The sequence below is a fragment of the Coregonus lavaretus genome (assembly GCF_964263955.1).
Source record: "Coregonus lavaretus genome assembly, chromosome: 38".
NCBI lineage: Eukaryota > Metazoa > Chordata > Actinopteri > Salmoniformes > Salmonidae > Coregonus > Coregonus lavaretus.
The window spans coordinates 15316576-15333674 of record NC_140025.1 but is presented as its reverse complement, the minus strand read 5'-3'; the positions used below and the strand labels follow the sequence as shown (position 1 = coordinate 15333674).

Sequence of the window (17099 nt, the reverse complement as noted above, 5' to 3'; positions counted from 1 at the left end):
TGACCAGGACCCATAGGGCTCTGGTCAAAAGTAGTGCACTATAGATGGAATAGGGTGCCATTTGGAAAGACACTTGTTTCTCGAGGCTTGGGCTTGATGGCACCTGTGTTTGACAGGGTTTTATTGCTTTAAACCAAGGGAACAAGCCATCTGAGTTTTGGGAACTACTAGTAATATGTGTTTGGATGGCAGGAGAAGGGTTTGGTGGAGCCTCGTCCCGGATCTGTTTGTGCTGTATGTTGTAATGCCAAATGGATTTGGGTATATTTCAGCACAATCTGCAATGGGACCAGGATATAGGGTCCAGATCTACACCCACCCTTCTCAAAGGAAATTATTAACAGAGGTTATATGTGGATGGATTCTTTGAGAGAAAGAAAAGGTTTTTATTATATAAATTATTTAATTTAACGGTCAGTTTAATGGAAATCTATTGTCATCATGCAGGAATTTGAAAGTAATAAAGATTCTCTATGGTCAGTAACCCAAGTCGATTCTACAATCTACATTGAATTTAAATCTTTAGCAAAACACAAATGTTTTCATGTAGGCACAAACACTTACGTTTGGGAGTTTCATTGAAGGCAGTTTAATGATCAGCAACCCCTCAAGTAAGTTCCACATTCTGCAAAATTGTGAAATCTCCCAAACAATAAGATATTAAAATTTTAGTGTGTATTGGACATTTAAAAAATCTCAAACAGGTGATGGTATAAAATATTTATTTACCCATACAAAACTTACTGTGGTATGCTGACAACCTTTTCAATTGCTCATCGTCAACATCTCCAAGGTCTATATTTTGTTAGTTGTATTCTGTAATGTTTGTAAATGAATGCAAGTGCTCCTTCACCACCAATTGCTTAAGTCCATATATTTGTACTACTTGAAAATCTCATGAGTGGGATGTACTTTAGTTTGCGCAATGGAAGAGACCATTGCACATAGAAACTAATATGTAGACGCAAATTAATGTGAAGTAGAAAATGGTGGCCACCAATGTCTAGCTTAAAGTTCCCCAACCCAAGTTGTCCCTGTGCACTGTGTTGTAATATAGACCAACCTTTTTCCTGGCCAATGCCTTCCGAGCACTTCTCTGTAGAAAGTTTCCTTCAAAACAAGAGTAATTTGTAACATTGCATGTGAAAACCAAGCATAAAAAAATGCATTGTCCTCTCCAAACTTGGAGGGAGCAAGACCGTGGACTTGTAGCAAGCATACAATTTGTATGTTGCAGCTTTTATTAAACCAATGTCCCTTAAAATAGAATTCCTAACACTAAATTGCCAATGACATTAATTCAATTTCTTCCAAGTGTGATTCATTTAAAAGGTCATTTATTTTGCTATATAATCCCAATGTAACCAACTATAAAAAGACATGATGGAATCATTTCAAGATTATATTAACAAATTATGTATTGTAGAAATGTGTTTGTTTATGCTTTTACTGCTTCTTGATCTATAAAGGCACTTGACAAGAACTGTACTATAGTAAAGGAAGATCTATTTTCCAATTTCTCCTGTTTTTCAGAAATGTACATCTACAAAGGAACACAAACAAGTTTTTAAATGCTGATAAGATTTATTGCAATTACAACAGGTTAAACACTGACAGCAGCTCCTTGTGCAGTGAAAGAGAATAAAAGAACAACCTGAAACAAAAGGGATGGATTGCAGTTGAAATTGATTTTAGTTTAACCCATATCCTCTTCTCCCTCCTCCTCAAACTCGCCCTCCTCCTCAGCGGTGGCGTCCTGGTACTGCTGGTACTCGGACACCAGGTCGTTCATGTTGCTCTCGGCCTCTGTGAACTCCATCTCATCCATGCCCTCTCCGGTGTACCAGTGCAGGAAGGCCTTGCGTCGGAACATGGCTGTGAACTGCTCAGAGATGCGCTTGAACAGCTCCTGGATGGCCGTGCTGTTGCCGATGAAGGTGGCAGCCATCTTGAGGCCACGGGGCGGGATGTCGCAGACTGCAGTCTTGACATTGTTGGGGATCCATTCGACAAAGTAGCTGCTGTTCTTGTTCTGCACGTTCAGCATCTGCTCATCCACCTCCTTCATGGACATGCGCCCGCGGAAGATGGCGGCCACAGTGAGGTAGCGGCCGTGGCGGGGGTCGCAGGCGGCCATCATGTTCTTGGCATCGAACATCTGCTGAGTGAGTTCGGGCACCGTCAGCGCTCTGTACTGCTGGCTACCTCTGCTGGTGAGGGGGGCAAAGCCTGGCATGAAGAAATGCAGGCGGGGGAATGGGACCATGTTGACAGCTAGCTTACGCAGGTCAGCGTTGAGCTGGCCGGGGAAACGCAGGCAGGTGGTGACACCACTCATGGTGGCTGACACCAGGTGGTTGAGGTCCCCGTAAGTGGGCGTCGTCAGCTTCAGGGTGCGAAAGCAGATGTCATACAAGGCCTCGTTGTCGATGCAAAAGGTCTCGTCAGTGTTCTCCACTAGCTGATGCACAGACAGGGTGGCATTGTAGGGCTCCACCACAGTGTCTGACACTTTGGGGGAGGGCACCACACTGAAGGTGTTCATGATGCGGTCAGGGTACTCCTCACGGATCTTGCTAATCAACAGGGTACCCATGCCAGAGCCTGTGCCGCCTCCAAGGGAGTGGGTGAGCTGGAAGCCCTGAAGACAGTCGCAGCTCTCGGCTTCCTTTCTTACCACGTCCAGGACAGAGTCTACCAGCTCTGCTCCCTCAGTGTAATGGCCCTTTGCCCAGTTGTTACCTGCACCACTCTGTCCTTTAAACAAACAACAAAAAGCACGCCATGAGATGTAGGCTAGGCGTATTACTATGGTAAAATCGACTATGACATGGTAGCATGAATTTGCAATTTCAAAGCATTTGCTCACCAAAGACAAAGTTGTCCGGTCTGAATATTTGGCCAAATGGTCCAGACCGGACAGAGTCCATGGTGCCAGGCTCCAGATCAACTAGAACGGCACGAGGAACATACTTGCCACCTGAAATAAATGAACAATCACATTATGGGTCAGTAGCTACATTTCCATCTAATTTGCAACAGATTTTCATGTGAATATTCTAAAATCCGCATAAAGAAAATATGCGCATTTTCCCACCAGTGGTGTGTTCCCACCAAATGGACTTGTTGCGGATAAAAATTAGTGTGTGATAACGTAGTGCACAAATTTTACTTTTTCACTTAAGTTTTCATATACCGAATAAAAATCTAAAGTTCAATGTGTTTCTATCGCATTTTAAACTCTACCGATAGTTTTGTCACAAACTGTTGCATTAAATAGCAAAATGTGCCTACTCTGGTCTTGGCACGTGCGCTCTAGCCAACAGCTTGCAGATACAGTGCGGGTAGGCTAGTCTACATGATGAGCTTTATTATGGATAAGAGCGAGAATATTTCTATTTGTCAAGCATCAACTCACCAGAATCAGACCTTCGATATTTATTGGAAAGGATCAACAAGATCTCATCTGTAGCCTAATAAATGGCATTGTTTCTCTTGAGTCGTAGTGGGAGACCACACACCATATCGTGAGACTCCCAAGTTTACTTCGATATGATGGTTTTATATCAATATTTGCTCAAAGGCGTTTCCACCGGCATTTCAAGCATTATTAATTTTACCAACACAAAAAGATCAACTCGTCTAGCGTATTTTGTTTGGTCGGCATTTGGTAAGTTTACCGACAAATTCTGTTTCTATCAGGCCTGTCATGACGTACTTTACTTGCGTAAAAAGGTTGGATGGAAACCTGGTTAACCTCTACTGGATCGCTGTCCTGTATACGGGACGGTTGAGCTAACATGCGCTAATGTGATTAGCATGACTATTGTAAGTAACAGCAAACTTTCCAGGACATAGACATGTCTTATATGGGCAGAAAGGTTAAATGATTGTTAATCTAACGGCACTGTCCAATTTACAGTAGCTGTTACAGTGAAAAAAAGACCATGCTATTGTTTGAGGAGAGTGCACAACAAGAACAAAAAACGTATCACGGCAACTGGTTTGATACATTCACCTCTAAAGGTAAACAATGTACTTACATTCAGTAATCTAAAGATCAGTCCCAGAGATAAAATGTAACATAGTTTTGTTTGATCAAATCCATTTTTATATTCAAATGTAGGAACTGGGCTCTACAGTTTGAACCCCTGCTGTCTCTGGCTCCACACCCACCCTGCCCGGCCATCTAGATGTGTGAAAGTTAGTGTATAAGCTAATGATGCATCATGTATGACATTCCTGGGAGTGTGTAAACTTACATTTTGTATTACCATATCATTTTTGTATGTTCTCTATATAGTTGTGTACTCAAATGTATCAATTGACCAATTCGGCACATTTGGGCAGACTTGATACAAAATGCTTCACTGGATCAATCTGAAACTTTGCACACACACTGCTGCCATCTAGTGGCCAAACTCTAAATTGCGCCTAAACTTCAATATTATATTATATTGTGGCCTTTCTCTTGCATGGAACAAAAAAATCAATAGAAAAACGCATGTTTTTTTGTTTGTATTATCTTTCACCAGATCTAATGTGTTATTCTCCTACATTAATTTCACATTTCCACAAACTTCAAAGTGTTTCCTTTCAAATGGTTTCAAGAATATGCATATCCTTGCTTCAGGTCCTGAACAACAGGCAGTTAGATTTGGGTATGTCATTTTAGGCGAACATTTTTTTTTAAATGGTCCGATCCTTTAGAGGTTAAGACCCTTGCAGACTGTATGATTTTAGGCTTCTTATGCCACAATTTTTCTGTCCCAGACAAAATGTCCACATCGTGTGAAATTCTTAGGTCGTAAACGATTGTCGAACTTCTTGGCTCTTTCAGTGTGACAGGGCCTAGGTCTGCCGATTTAAGTGCTGCTACTTGAGATCAAATACACTGCTGCTGTTGACTTGAAGCCAATTGCAGAATGTGACTACAGAACAGAAGCAAATCCTACAATCTGGACAGGTTGATATCAATATTTTAATTGTGACTGTGAATCTTAAGACTGAATCCAACATACAGTGTGCAAAGGCTTTAGTTAAAGAGAACACGGCATAATTTTTTGAAGACTTGACACTACTGCAAGCGCAAATACACTTTAAAAACACTTCAACTAGCTCCTTTAAATTGTATTATTACTTTTTTTTACTTTGTCATTAAATCTTCAGAATAAATCAAAATGTCACAATTTAGTTAGCTACCTATGTACATAGAGGATCCTTTCCAGTAAGTTACCTGTTGCCTCATTGTAGTACACATTGATTCTCTCAAGCTGCAGATCGCTATCTCCATGGTAAGTGCCTGTTGGGTCTATTCCATGCTCGTCACTGATTACCTCCCAAAACTGCAAAAGTATGACGGAGTGGTTAGTGGCACGTGGGCACGTAAAAGTTTCTCATAGCATTATAGCTAGCAAGCTAAAGTTAGGAGCTAGCTGAGCCGCCATCTAAAGTTGACCGAATTTTACTCTTCATATCAACCACATATTTGAGATAACCAAAGCTAACGTTAGCTAGCTAACTAACAAATACTTTAGTTTTGAGTTACCTTATGAGCAGGCTAGCAACACAAAGTTTGCTAACTTTAGCTAGCTAGTTAGTTACTTTGAAAAATGCAACTGAGTTTGCAATACACTTTTATAAAAAATGGCCCTTACCTTGGCACCGATCTGATTTCCACATTGACCGGCCTGCAGATGAACAATCTCCCTCATGTTAAAATCGAGTTGCCGTGTAAATTAATAAAGATCACTTGTAAACATCTGACAATAACTTTAATCTGTACTACGCGCCTTTTTGTAAGCATCTGAAGTCGAGCAAGCCGTTGAGAGAGAGAGAGAGCGAGAGGGAAAAGAAAGCTTCAGGGCACGTGAGGAATTTGTCTTCGCATGCATTTCATTGGCTAAATCAATATTACATCATTATCATACAAAGCAAAACATGCTGGGCGTGTGAGCAATGGGTAGGAGCAATGATATACAGTGCGGAGAACAAGTATTTGATACACTGCCGATTTTGCAGGTTTTCCTACTTACAAAGCATGTAATCTAAAACAAAAAACAAAAATCCAGAAAATCACATTGTATGATTTTTAAGTAATTAATTTGCATTTTATTGCATGACATAAGTATTTGATACATCAGAAAAGCAGAACTTAATATTTGGTACAGAAACCTTTGTTTGCAATTACAGAGATCATACGTTTCCTGTAGGTCTTGACCAGGTTTGCACACACTGCAGCAGGGATTTTGGCCCACTCCTCCATACAGACCTTCTCCAGATCCTTCAGGTTTCGGGGCTGTCGCTGGGCAATACGGACTTTCAGCTCACTCCAAAGATATTCTATTGGGTTCAGGTCTAGAGACTGGCTAGGCCACTCCAGGACCTTGAGATGCTTCTTACGGAGCCACTCCTTAGTTGCCCTGGCTGTGTGTTTCGGGTCGTTGTCATGCTGGAAGACCCAGCCACAACCCATCTTCAATGCTCTTACTGAGGGAAGGAGGTTGTTGGCCAAGATCTCGCGATACATGGCCCAATCCATCCTCCCCTCAATACGGTGCAGTCGTCCTGTCTCCTTTGCAGAAAAGCATCCCCAAATAATGTTGTTTCCACCTCCATGCTTCACGGTTGGGATGGTGTTCTTGGGGTTGTACTCATCCTTCTTCTTCCTCCAAACACGGCGAGTGGAGTTTAGACCAAAAAGCTCTATTTTTGTCTCATCAGACCACATGACCTTCTCCCATTCCTCCTCTGGATCATCCAGATGGTCATTGGCAAACTTCAGACGGGCCTGGACATGCGCTGGCTTGAGCAGGGGGACCTTGCGTGCGCTGCAGGATTTTAATCCATGACGGCGTAGTGTGTTACTAATGGTTTTCTTTGAGACTGTGGTCCCAGCTCTCTTCAGGTCATTGACCAGGTCCTGCCGTGTAGTTCTGGGCTGATCCCTCACCTTCATGATCATTGATGCCCCACGAGGTGAGATCTTGCATGGAGCCCCAGACCGAGGATGATTGACCGTCATCTTGAACTTCTTCCATTTTCTAATAATTGCGCCAACATTTGTTGCCTTCTCACCAAGCTGCTTGCCTATTGTCCTGTAGCCCATCCCAGCCTTGTGCAGGTCTACAATTTTATCCCTGATGTCCTTACACAGCTCTCTGGTCTTGGCCATTGTGGAGAGGTTGGAGTCTGTTTGATTGAGTGTGTGGACAGGTGTCTTTTATACAGGTAACGAGTTCAGGTGCAGTTAATACAGGTAATGAGTGGAGAACAGGAGGGCTTCTTAAAGAAAAACTAACAGGTCTGTGAGAGCCGGAATTCTTCCTGGCTGGTAGGTGATCAAAGACTTATGTCATGCAATAAAATGCAAATTAATTACTTAAAAATCATACGATGTGATTTTCTGGATTTTTTTAATTTTTTTTATTCCGTCTCTCACAGTTGAAGTGTACCTATGATAAAAATTACAGACCTCTACATGCTTTGTAAGTAGGAAAACCTGCAATATCGGCAGTGTATCAAATACTTGTTCTCCCCACTGTATATATAAAGGGTATTTTTATAACCCTAGCACAGGCACAGGTAAACACATTTATTTTTATTTTTTTACATGCAGCCAGTTGATGTTGGTGGATGGTAGATATACACTGCTCAAAAAATTTAAGGTAACACTAAAATAACACATCCTAGATCTGAATGAATTAAATAATCTTATTAAATACTTTTTTCTTTACATAGTTGAATGTGCTGACAACAAAATCACACAAAAATTATCAATGGAAATCAAATTTATCAACCCATGGAGGTCTGGATTTGGAGTCACCCTCAAAATTAAAGTGGAAAACCACACTACAGGCTGATCCAACTTTGATGTAATGTCCTTAAAACAAGTCAAAATGAGGCTCAGTAGTGTGTGTGGCCTCCACGTGCCTGTATAATAATAATAATAATATGCCATTTAGCAGACGCTTTTATCCAAAGCGACTTACAGTCATGCGTGCATACATTTTTGTGTATGGGTGGTCCCGGGGATCGAACCCACTACCTTGGCGTTACAAGCGCCGTGCTCTACCAGCTGAGCTACAGAGGACCTCCCTACAACGCCTGGGCATGCTCCTGATGAGGTGGCGGATGGTCTCCTGTGGGATCTCCTCCCAGACCTGGACTAAAGCATCCGCCAACTCCTGGACAGTCTGTGGTGCAACGTGGCGTTGGTGGATGGAGCGAGACATGATGTCCCAGATGTGCTCAATTGGATTCAGGTCTGGGGAACGGGCGGGCCAGTCCATAGCATCAATGCCTTCCTCTTGCAGGAACTGCTGACACACTCCAGCCACATGAGGTCTAGCATTGTCTTGCATTAGGAGGAACCCAGGGCCAACCGCACCAGCATATGGTCTCACAAGGGGTCTGAGGATCTAATCTCGGTACCTAATGGCAGTCAGGCTACCTCTGGCGAGCACATGGAGGGCTGTGTGGCCCCCCAAAGAAATGCCACCCCACACCATGACTGACCCACCGCCAAACCGGTCATGCTGGAGGATGTTGCAGGCAGCAGAACGTTCTCCACAGCGTCTCCAGACTCTGTCACGTCTGTCACATGTGCTCAGTGTGAACCTGCTTTCATCTGTGAAGAGCACAGGGCACCAGTGGCGAATTTGCCAATCTTGGTGTTCTCTGGCAAATGCCAAACGTCCTGCACGGTGTTGGGCTGTAAGCACAACCCCCACCTGTGGAAGTCGGGCCCTCATACCACCCTCATGGAGTCTGTTTCTGACCGTTTGAGCAGACACATGCACATTTGTGGCCTGCTGGAGGTCATTTTGCAGAGCTCTGGCAGTGCTCCTCCTTGCACAAAGGCGGAGGTAGCAGTTCTGCTGCTGGGTTGTTGCCTTCCTACGGCCTCCTCCACGTCTCCTGATGTACTGGCCTGTCTCCTGGTAGCGGCTCCATGCTCTGGACACTACGCTGACAGACACAGCAAACCTTCTTGCCACAGCTCGCATTGATGTGCCATCCTGGATGAGCTGCACTACCTGAGCCACTTGTGTGGGTTGTAGACTCCGTCTCATGCTACCACTAGAGTGAAAGCACCGCCAGCATTCAAAAGTGACCAAAACATCAGCCAGGAAGCATAGGAACTGAGAAGTGGTCTGTGGTCACCACCTGCAAAACCAGTCCTTTATTGGGGGTGTCTTGCCAATTGCCTATAATTTCCGCCTGTTGTCTATTCCATTTGCACAACAGCTCCCTTTCTAATTTTCTCTACTTTTGCATATTTGTGATACTGAATGTTATCAGATCTTCAACCAAAACCTAATATTAGATAAAGTTCTTACTGTGGAATGCAGAGTTTGGTTTTCGCCAGGCATTACTGGAACCATGTCGTCTAAAAAGTTATACTTTTGAATCATCTGTCCATAGAACGTTCTTCCAAGAGTCTTGATGATCATCCAGGTGCTTTTTGGCAAACTTGAGTCAACTTTTTGGACGAGATGGGTCCCATTATGCCTGGCGAAAACCAAACACTGCATTCCACAGTAAGAACATCATACCAAAGGTCAAGCATGGTGGTGGTGGTGTGATGGTTTGGGGATACTTTGCTGCCTCAGGACCTGGACGACTTGCCGTAATAGAAGGAACCATGAATTCTGCTCTGTATCAGAGAATTCTACAGGAGAATGTCAGACCATCCGTCTGTGAGCTGAAGCTGAAGCGCAGCTGGGTCATGCAGCAAGACAATGATCCAAAACACACAATCAAATCTACATGAAAATGGCTAAAAAGCAACACATTTGAAGTTTTGGAATGGCCTAGTCAAAGTCCAGACCTAATCCCAATTGAGATGTTGTGGCAGGACTTGAAACGAGCAGTTCATGCTTGAAAACCCACACATCACTGAGTTAAAGCAGTTCTGCATGGAAGAGTGGGCCAAAATTCCTCCACAGCGACGTGAGAGACTGATCAACAACTACAGGAAGCATTTGATTGGAGTCATTGCAGCTAAAGGTGGCACAACCAGTTATTGAGTATAAGGGGGCAATTACTTTTTCACACAGGGGAATTGGGTGTTGCGTAACTTTGTTTATGAAATAAATGAAATAAATATGTAATTGTTGTGTTATTTGTTCACTTATGTTCCTTTTATCTAATATTAGGTTTTGGTTGAAGATCTGATAACATTAAGTATCACCAATATGCAAAAGTAGAGATATATATATACATACTGAGATCATGTGACACTTAGATTGCACACAGGTGGACTTTATTTAACTAATTATGTGACTTCTGAAGGTAATTGGTTGCACCAGATCCTATTTAGGGGCTTCATAGAAAAGGGGGTGAATACATATGCACGCACCGCTTTTCCGTTATTTATTTTTTAGAGTTATTTTCTTCACTTCACCAATTTGGACTATTTTGTGTATGTCCATTACATTAAATCCAAATAAAAATAAATTTAAATTACAGGTTGTAATGCAACAAAATAGGAAAAACACCAAGGGGGATGAATCTTTTGCAAGGCACTGTAGAACCTTGGAGTTCCAGCCTTTGCCCTTAGGTCTGATGTGGCCGATTTGGGATTCACACCCCACCAGTTACATAAGGCTAACAGACATGGAATCTGAGAATGGCTTGAACTATGTAAAAATTACTTCATAGCTCAAACAATACGTTGAAGGGGAAGGATGCAGTGGGGAAGAAGGGTACAGTGGGGAGAGGGGCAACCAGAAGTCCAGTGATGATTATATAATTCATTGAGGTCATCAGTATTTATTTAGTCACCAAAAATGTAAAACATTCAACCTTTAATAACTTTAATGTGCAAATAAATGTCAGATGTCTTTATCAAAAAGTAAAAACAGCATTTTTGTTTATTTTTAACAAACATATTACAACTCCGACAGGAAGAGCTTCAGAAAGTAGTATAAATTCATGCAGTGTCTTTTCTTGTCCTTGATGCAAGATCTTTCTCCTATGGATAGTGTAAACAAAATAGTATAAGCACAAAATGAACATTACATTGCAATAAAAAGTTCATGAAAAATCAACGAATCCAAAGGAATGTTTCCCCTACCGTTAGCACACACACACACACACACACACACACACTTACCTCTGTTCCTCCCTCCTAAAAATATTTTGGATTTAATTGGTTTCAATTTAAATCTTAGAGGCCCTGGAGGCTGATTTGGGGGGCATTTGACCCCATCTGGAAAATAATCTAAAAACACTGGCACAGAAGCATACTAAGCCATGAGACACCATGTGATTGCTGTGTCTGTGGCCTAGTTACTATACTCACCTCCCTGAGTTGGTCTGCAGCAATCTGCAGTTTGGCCCTCTTCTCATCACCAATGATTACATCAGACAACACGGACCATCTACCATCCTGGAAGCTCACTGGCATTGAGAAGACTACACCAGCTGGGAGGTTGTACTGTCCTGCAGAGAGGCCAAGAGCAGACAGATATCAGGGCCTGTATTCATAAAATGTCTTAGAGAAGGAGTGCTGATCTAGGATCAGTTTGACCTTTTAGATCATAATAAATGAACAGGGGGCGGGACCTGATCCTAGATCAGCACTCATACTCTGAGACACATTATGAAAACAGGCTCTAGGCTTCATAGGCAGCACTTATTTAGTATGCTTACTTACTTTCTCGTGTTCTTCTTATTTCTATTTCTTGTATGTTTTTGTTATATCTTATGTTCTTTTTAGTTATGTTATTATTGTTGGGTTAAGAGCTTGCAAGAAAGGCATTTCACTCTACTTGTGCATGTGATATTGAAACTTATCCTGAAACACATTATATAAAATGTCTACATAGCCTGGTCCCAGATCTTTAGGTGCTGTAATAGCCAAATCCTATGGCTGTTGTCAATGCCAATGTTACAGCACAAACAGATCTGGGATCAGGCTTAATGATGCAGTCTTTCTTTAGCTAAGTCATGTCAATGACTATAGGAGTTGGCAAGTCTGCACAAACAGATCTGGGACCAGACTAGTATTATTCCCTCCTATCTGCAACTGTCACTATGTTGACTTTTGACCCTTACCTGTGCTGAGTATGCCTAAGGAGAGGACCTCCTCAGCAGAGGAGTTGCAGTTCCAGGCCTTTAGAACGGCAATGATCCCATTAGTGGCTGATATGGCTGTGGCCCTCTGGGACTTGGAGGCTACAGTGGCACGTTGGGAACTTACCAAATTCAGGAAGTCAGACTGTAGCCATTTCCTTTGAGAAAAAAAGGTATTCAAAGTTTGGGTGTACTATATGTGTGTTAGAACTTTTTATTTAATTGTTTTTTATTTAACCAGGTAGGCCAGTTGAGAACAAGTTCTCATTTACAACTGTGACCTGGCCAAGAAAGCAAAGCAGTGTGATAAAAACAACAACAACACAGAGTTACATATGGGATAAACAAAACGTACAGTCAATAACACAATAGAAAATCTATATACAGTGTGTGCAAATGTAGTAAGTTATGGAGGTAAGGCAATTAATAGGCCATAGTGCAAAATAATTACAATTTAGTATTAACACTGGAATGATAGATATGTAGAAGATGATGTGCAAATAGAGATACCGGGGTGCAAATGAGCAAAATAAATAACAATATGGGGATGAGGTAGTTGGGTGGGCTAATTACAGATGGGCTGTGTACAGGTGCAGTGATCGGTAAGGTGCTCTGACAACTGATGCTTAAAGTTAGTGAGGGAGATCAGTCTCCAGCTTCAGAGATTTTTGCTGTTCGTTCCAGTCATTGGCAGCAGAGAACTGGAAGGAATGGCGGCCAAAGGAGGTGTTGGCTTTGGGGATGACCAGTGAGATATACCTGCTGGAGCGCATACTACGGGTGGGTGTTGCTAGGGTGACCAATGAGCTAAGATAAGGCAGGGATTTGCCTAGCAGTGATTTATAGATGACCTGGAGCCAGTAGGTTTTGCGACGAATATGTAGTGAGGGCCAGCCAACGAGAGCGTACAGGTCACAATGGTGGGTAATATATGGGACTTTGGTGACAAAACAGATGGCACTGTGATAGACTACATCCAATTTGCTGAGTAGAGTGTTGGAGGCTATTTTATAAATGACATCGCCGAAGTCAAGGATCGGTAGGATAGTCCGTTTTTACGAGGGCATGTTTGGCAGCATGAGTGAAGGAGGCTTTGTTGCGAAATAGGAAGCCGATTCTAGATTTAACTTTGGATTGGAGATGCTTAATGTGAGTCTGGATGGAGAGTTTACGGTCTAACCAGACACCTAGGTATTTGTAGTTGTCCACATATTCTAAGTCAGACCCGCCGAGAGTAGTGATTCTAGTCGGGCGGGCGGGTGCAAGCAGCGTTCGATTGAAGAGCATGCATTTAGTTTTACTAGCATTTAAGAGCAGTTGGAGGCTATGGAAGGAGTGTTGTATGGCATTGAAGCTCGTTTGGAGGTTTGTTAACACAGTGTCCAATGACGGGCCAGATGTATACAAAATGGTGTCGTCTGCGTAGAGGTGGATCTGAGAGTCACCAGCAGCAAGAGTGACATCATTGATATACACAGAGAATAGAGTCGGCCCAAGAATTGAACCCTGTGGCACCCCCATAGAGACTGTCAGAGGTCCAGACAATAGGCCATCCGATTTGACACATTGAACTCCATCTGAGAAGTAGTTGGTGAACCAGGCGAGGCAGTCATTTGAGAAACCAAGGCTATTGAGTCTGCCAATAAGAATGCGGTGGTTGACAGAGTCGAAAGCCTTGGCCAGGTCGATGAAGACGGCTGCACAGTACTGTATTTTATCGATTGCGGTTATAATATCGTTTAGGACCTTGAGCGTGGCTGAGGTGCACCCATGACCAGCTCGGAAACCAGATTGCATAGTGGAGAAGGTACTGTGGGATTCGAAATGGTTTGTTAACTTGGCTTTCAAATACTTTCGAAAGGCAGGGCAGGATGGATATAGGTCTGTAACAATTTGGATCTAGAGTGTCACCCCCTTTGAAGAGGGGGATGACCGCGGCAGCTTTCCAATCTCTGGGGATCTCAGACGATATGAAAGAGAAGGTTGAACAGGCTAGTAATAGGGGTTGCAAAAATTTCAGCTGCTAATTTTAGAAAGAAAGGGTCCAGATTGTCTAGCCCAGCTGATTTATAGGGGTCCAGATTTTGCAGCTCTTTCAGAACATCAGCTATCTGAATTTGGGTGAAGGAGAAGCGTGGTGGCCGGGGAAGGGGTAGCCAGGTGGAAAGCATGGCCAGCCGTAGCAAAATGCTTATTGAAATTCTCGATTATCGTAGATTTATCAGTGGTGACAGTGTTTCCTAGCCTCAGTGCAGTGGGCAGCTGGGAGGAGGCGCTCTTATTCTCCATGGGCTTTACAGTGTCCCAAAACGTTTTGGAGTTAGTGCTACAGGATGCAAATTTCTGTTTGAAAAAGCTAGCCTTTGCTTTCCTAACTGATTGTGTATATTGGTTCCTGACTTCCCTGAAAAGTTGCATATCGCGGGGCTGTTCGATGCTAATGCAGTACGCCACAGGATGTTTTTGTCTGGTCAAGGGCAGTCAAGTCTGAGGTGAACCAGGGGCTATATCTGTTCTTAGTTCTGAACTAGAGCACTGATGACAGGGAGGTATATTATCAAAACTTAGTGCAGTGGTATTTTATGGTAGTTGAATTTAGGTATGAAATGGCAGAGGAACAGTAGCCTCGTCCCAGATCTGACTGTGCTGTCTTGTCAAATCAAAGGACATTTTGGCATGACAACGACCATAGGAGTTGGCTATACAGCACAAACAGATCTGGACTAGAGGAACAGTACAGATTCATTGATAAACATAATTTGGCAATAATGTCTTGGCAAACAGTTAAGTTACCTGTCATATATCATCTTTAGGACTGGCTGAGAAAAATCTGATGGTCCCCAGATGGCCCCTTCGTATCGGTAAACCTTCGCCCTCTGCAGGTCAACATGGGAACTTCCACTGATGTTGCCCCAAACGATGACATCTGTCACATCTGAAGGAGATGATAAAGAAGAATCACATGAAGGTTTGAGGTTTTTTTCAATTTAAGGTGAATATGTTTATCCATTTTATAGATAAAACATGTAATGGTAATGAAATAATGAAGGAAAAAAATATTTAGCTAAAAGTTGATTTGAGGAAAGTTTCACTTGCAATGACTGGGATATGTTGTTGTCGTCTACCTTAGTTGAATGCACTGACTAAGTCGCTCTGTTTAAGAGTGTCTGCTAAATGAAAAAAATTAATGTAAATGTACAATTTTGATTTGTTACCTGCAGTCTTCACAGATAGCTTCTGAGCAATGTGGGCTCTGGCCTCGTACTCCAGTTGCGTTGCCATGCCGACAAAACGTCCGCTGTCGACCGAGGAGGCGTTCTCCAGCAAAAGGGAGCACTTCAGATTAACCAAGGAGTTCCCAGCCACAATCACCGCCACGTTCTTGTGCGCCCTCTCGTCGATGAGGCGCCCATACTGTTGGTAACGCTCCGACACCTTCCTCACCTTAAAGATAATAATATGGTCATTTAGCAGACGTTTTGATCCAAAGCAACTTACAGAACTGTCAACACTGACAGTCAGGGACACATGTTCAGCGTATGTGGAGTGGATGATACAAAAATCCAACCCACAACCCTGGTGTTGCTTGCACCGTGCTCTAACTAACCCAACGAGACATTTGAACTAAACACCTTGCTCTCTTCCTCGTCCTCCCCTCCACCCTCTCTGTCCTCAGGCCAACTGTCATCCAGGAGGATGATGAAGTGTGCTTGTTGGAAGGCCTGGTCCAGCTCTGTGTAGATGGTGACTTTATGGAGCTGTGGGAGGGCCAGGTCCTCTGTCTCCATCCGGACCCCCTGCAGCTCCTCCTCGATGGCCCCCACATCCAACAGGTGGAGGCTGATGGTTGGGGCGTCCCGGAATACCCCAGGGGCAAACAGCTGGGGGATCAGGATGTAGCAGGTCGGGTTAAGAGCACTGCAGGGTTACAAAGTAGGGGAACAGTGGGTTAAATATGTTTGTGATGTAGGCCTATAGCCATAGGAGTTGGCACAAGACTGTACAAGACAAACATATATGACCCAAAACATTTTCTATAGTTTTACTTCATATTTTCAATGGCAATAGAAATCACTTTACTTCCTGAATTGACTCAATTTAAATGGAATTGATCCCAGCCCTGCCTCACATTGAGACGCAGCTAGCTACCCTACGTACCTGCTGATCCATATGTGCAGTGGCTTGATGAGGCTCTGATGGTACACCTCCTCCTTCATGCACAGCTCCCGTGTCTGCAGGTTCTCTGTTGCAATCTTCATCATCAGTTCCGTCGTCATATCTGAGGTGATGCCATAGTAAGCCTGGAAGACAAGCAGCACTTTGACATGATTTGATCAGGATGTTTCCATTCTTGCTGAACCAATTGATTGTGGAATTATCAACAAAGTAATAATTAAAATAATGCCAGACTGATAGTTATCTTTGAATAAGGGTGATGTAGTATCATTACCTGTACATGTTCTAGGAAGTCGCTGAAGGCCCCTAGAAGCATTCCTTTACCCCCACGGTCGATAAGTTCCCTCCATATCATGGGGGAATGGTCATGCTGCCAGCCATTTTCCTTGCAAGTGGTTTCCAGCCATTGCTGGGAGGTGGAAAGAGGGTGATGCTGAGATGGTCTGGGCAGAATATCTCTAGCTTAGGCTACACATTGACAAAGACTAAAGAGACCATATGAAAATAGAATTGACTGCATGTAATAAATGCATCTACCTGCCACTCATTGGGGTGCATGCAGATCTTGTGGATGCTGAACTTCGGCAGAGATCTTTGCAGTAAGTCTGCAAGAAGTTCAGCTTTGGCAAAGTATGGGCAATTTGCCTTGCCTGAGAGTAAAACAAGCTGTCATGTATGGAATGTCATAAGCTCTTCCCATTTAGGTAAGTCAGACATTTATGTCTACATAGCTAATATAACCTAAACGTAAACAAGTCTTACCAGCAAGTACAAATTTTGCCATGTTTCTGTAGGCCGGATGTCAGTTGTTGCTAGGAAACCAGTGGTGTTATTTTAATTGT

The 17099-nt window shown here is 43.1% G+C and overlaps 2 protein-coding genes across 2 annotated transcripts; both read right to left on the bottom strand.

Annotated features, from left to right (window-relative positions):
* Positions 1-1356: 1356 nt before the first annotated feature.
* Positions 1357-5811, bottom strand: LOC311111949 (tubulin beta-4B chain-like). Its single transcript, XM_084154886.1, has 4 exons — positions 5658-5811; positions 5237-5345; positions 2870-2980; positions 1357-2757 (listed from the first exon to the last, which is right to left on the bottom strand). Exons 1-4 carry the CDS (start codon positions 5712-5714, stop codon positions 1697-1699), a joined length of 1338 nt encoding a protein of 445 aa, XP_084011012.1. The 5' UTR covers positions 5715-5811; the 3' UTR covers positions 1357-1696.
* A 5112-nt stretch (positions 5812-10923) lies between these two features.
* mdh1b (malate dehydrogenase 1B, NAD (soluble)) lies at positions 10924-17050 on the bottom strand. The gene is made up of 10 exons (XM_084155145.1): positions 17020-17050; positions 16795-16907; positions 16532-16666; positions 16240-16382; positions 15714-15999; positions 15297-15525; positions 14875-15016; positions 12064-12239; positions 11309-11448; positions 10924-10978 (listed from the first exon to the last, which is right to left on the bottom strand). Exons 1-10 carry the CDS (start codon positions 17039-17041, stop codon positions 10937-10939), a joined length of 1428 nt encoding a protein of 475 aa, XP_084011271.1. The 5' UTR covers positions 17042-17050; the 3' UTR covers positions 10924-10936.
* Between the last annotated feature and the right edge of the window lie 49 nt (positions 17051-17099).

Coding starts and splice junctions, on each gene's coding strand:
- mdh1b (XM_084155145.1), bottom strand. CDS start 17,041: ATGGCAAAATTTGTACTTGCTG. Junction 16,667..16,794: donor TGCACCCCAATGAGTGGCAG/GTAGATGCATTT, acceptor TCCACCTCCCAG/CAATGGCTGGAAACCACTTG. Junction 10,979..11,308: donor CTGCAGACCAACTCAGGGAG/GTGAGTATAGTA, acceptor CACTATCCATAG/GAGAAAGATCTTGCATCAAG.
- LOC311111949 (XM_084154886.1), bottom strand. CDS start 5,714: ATGAGGGAGATTGTTCATCTGCAGGCCGGTCAATGTGGAAATCAGATC. Junction 5,346..5,657: donor GAAATCAGATCGGTGCCAAG/GTAAGGGCCATT, acceptor ATACTTTTGCAG/TTTTGGGAGGTAATCAGTGA. Junction 2,758..2,869: donor ACCGGACAACTTTGTCTTTG/GTGAGCAAATGC, acceptor GTTTGTTTAAAG/GACAGAGTGGTGCAGGTAAC.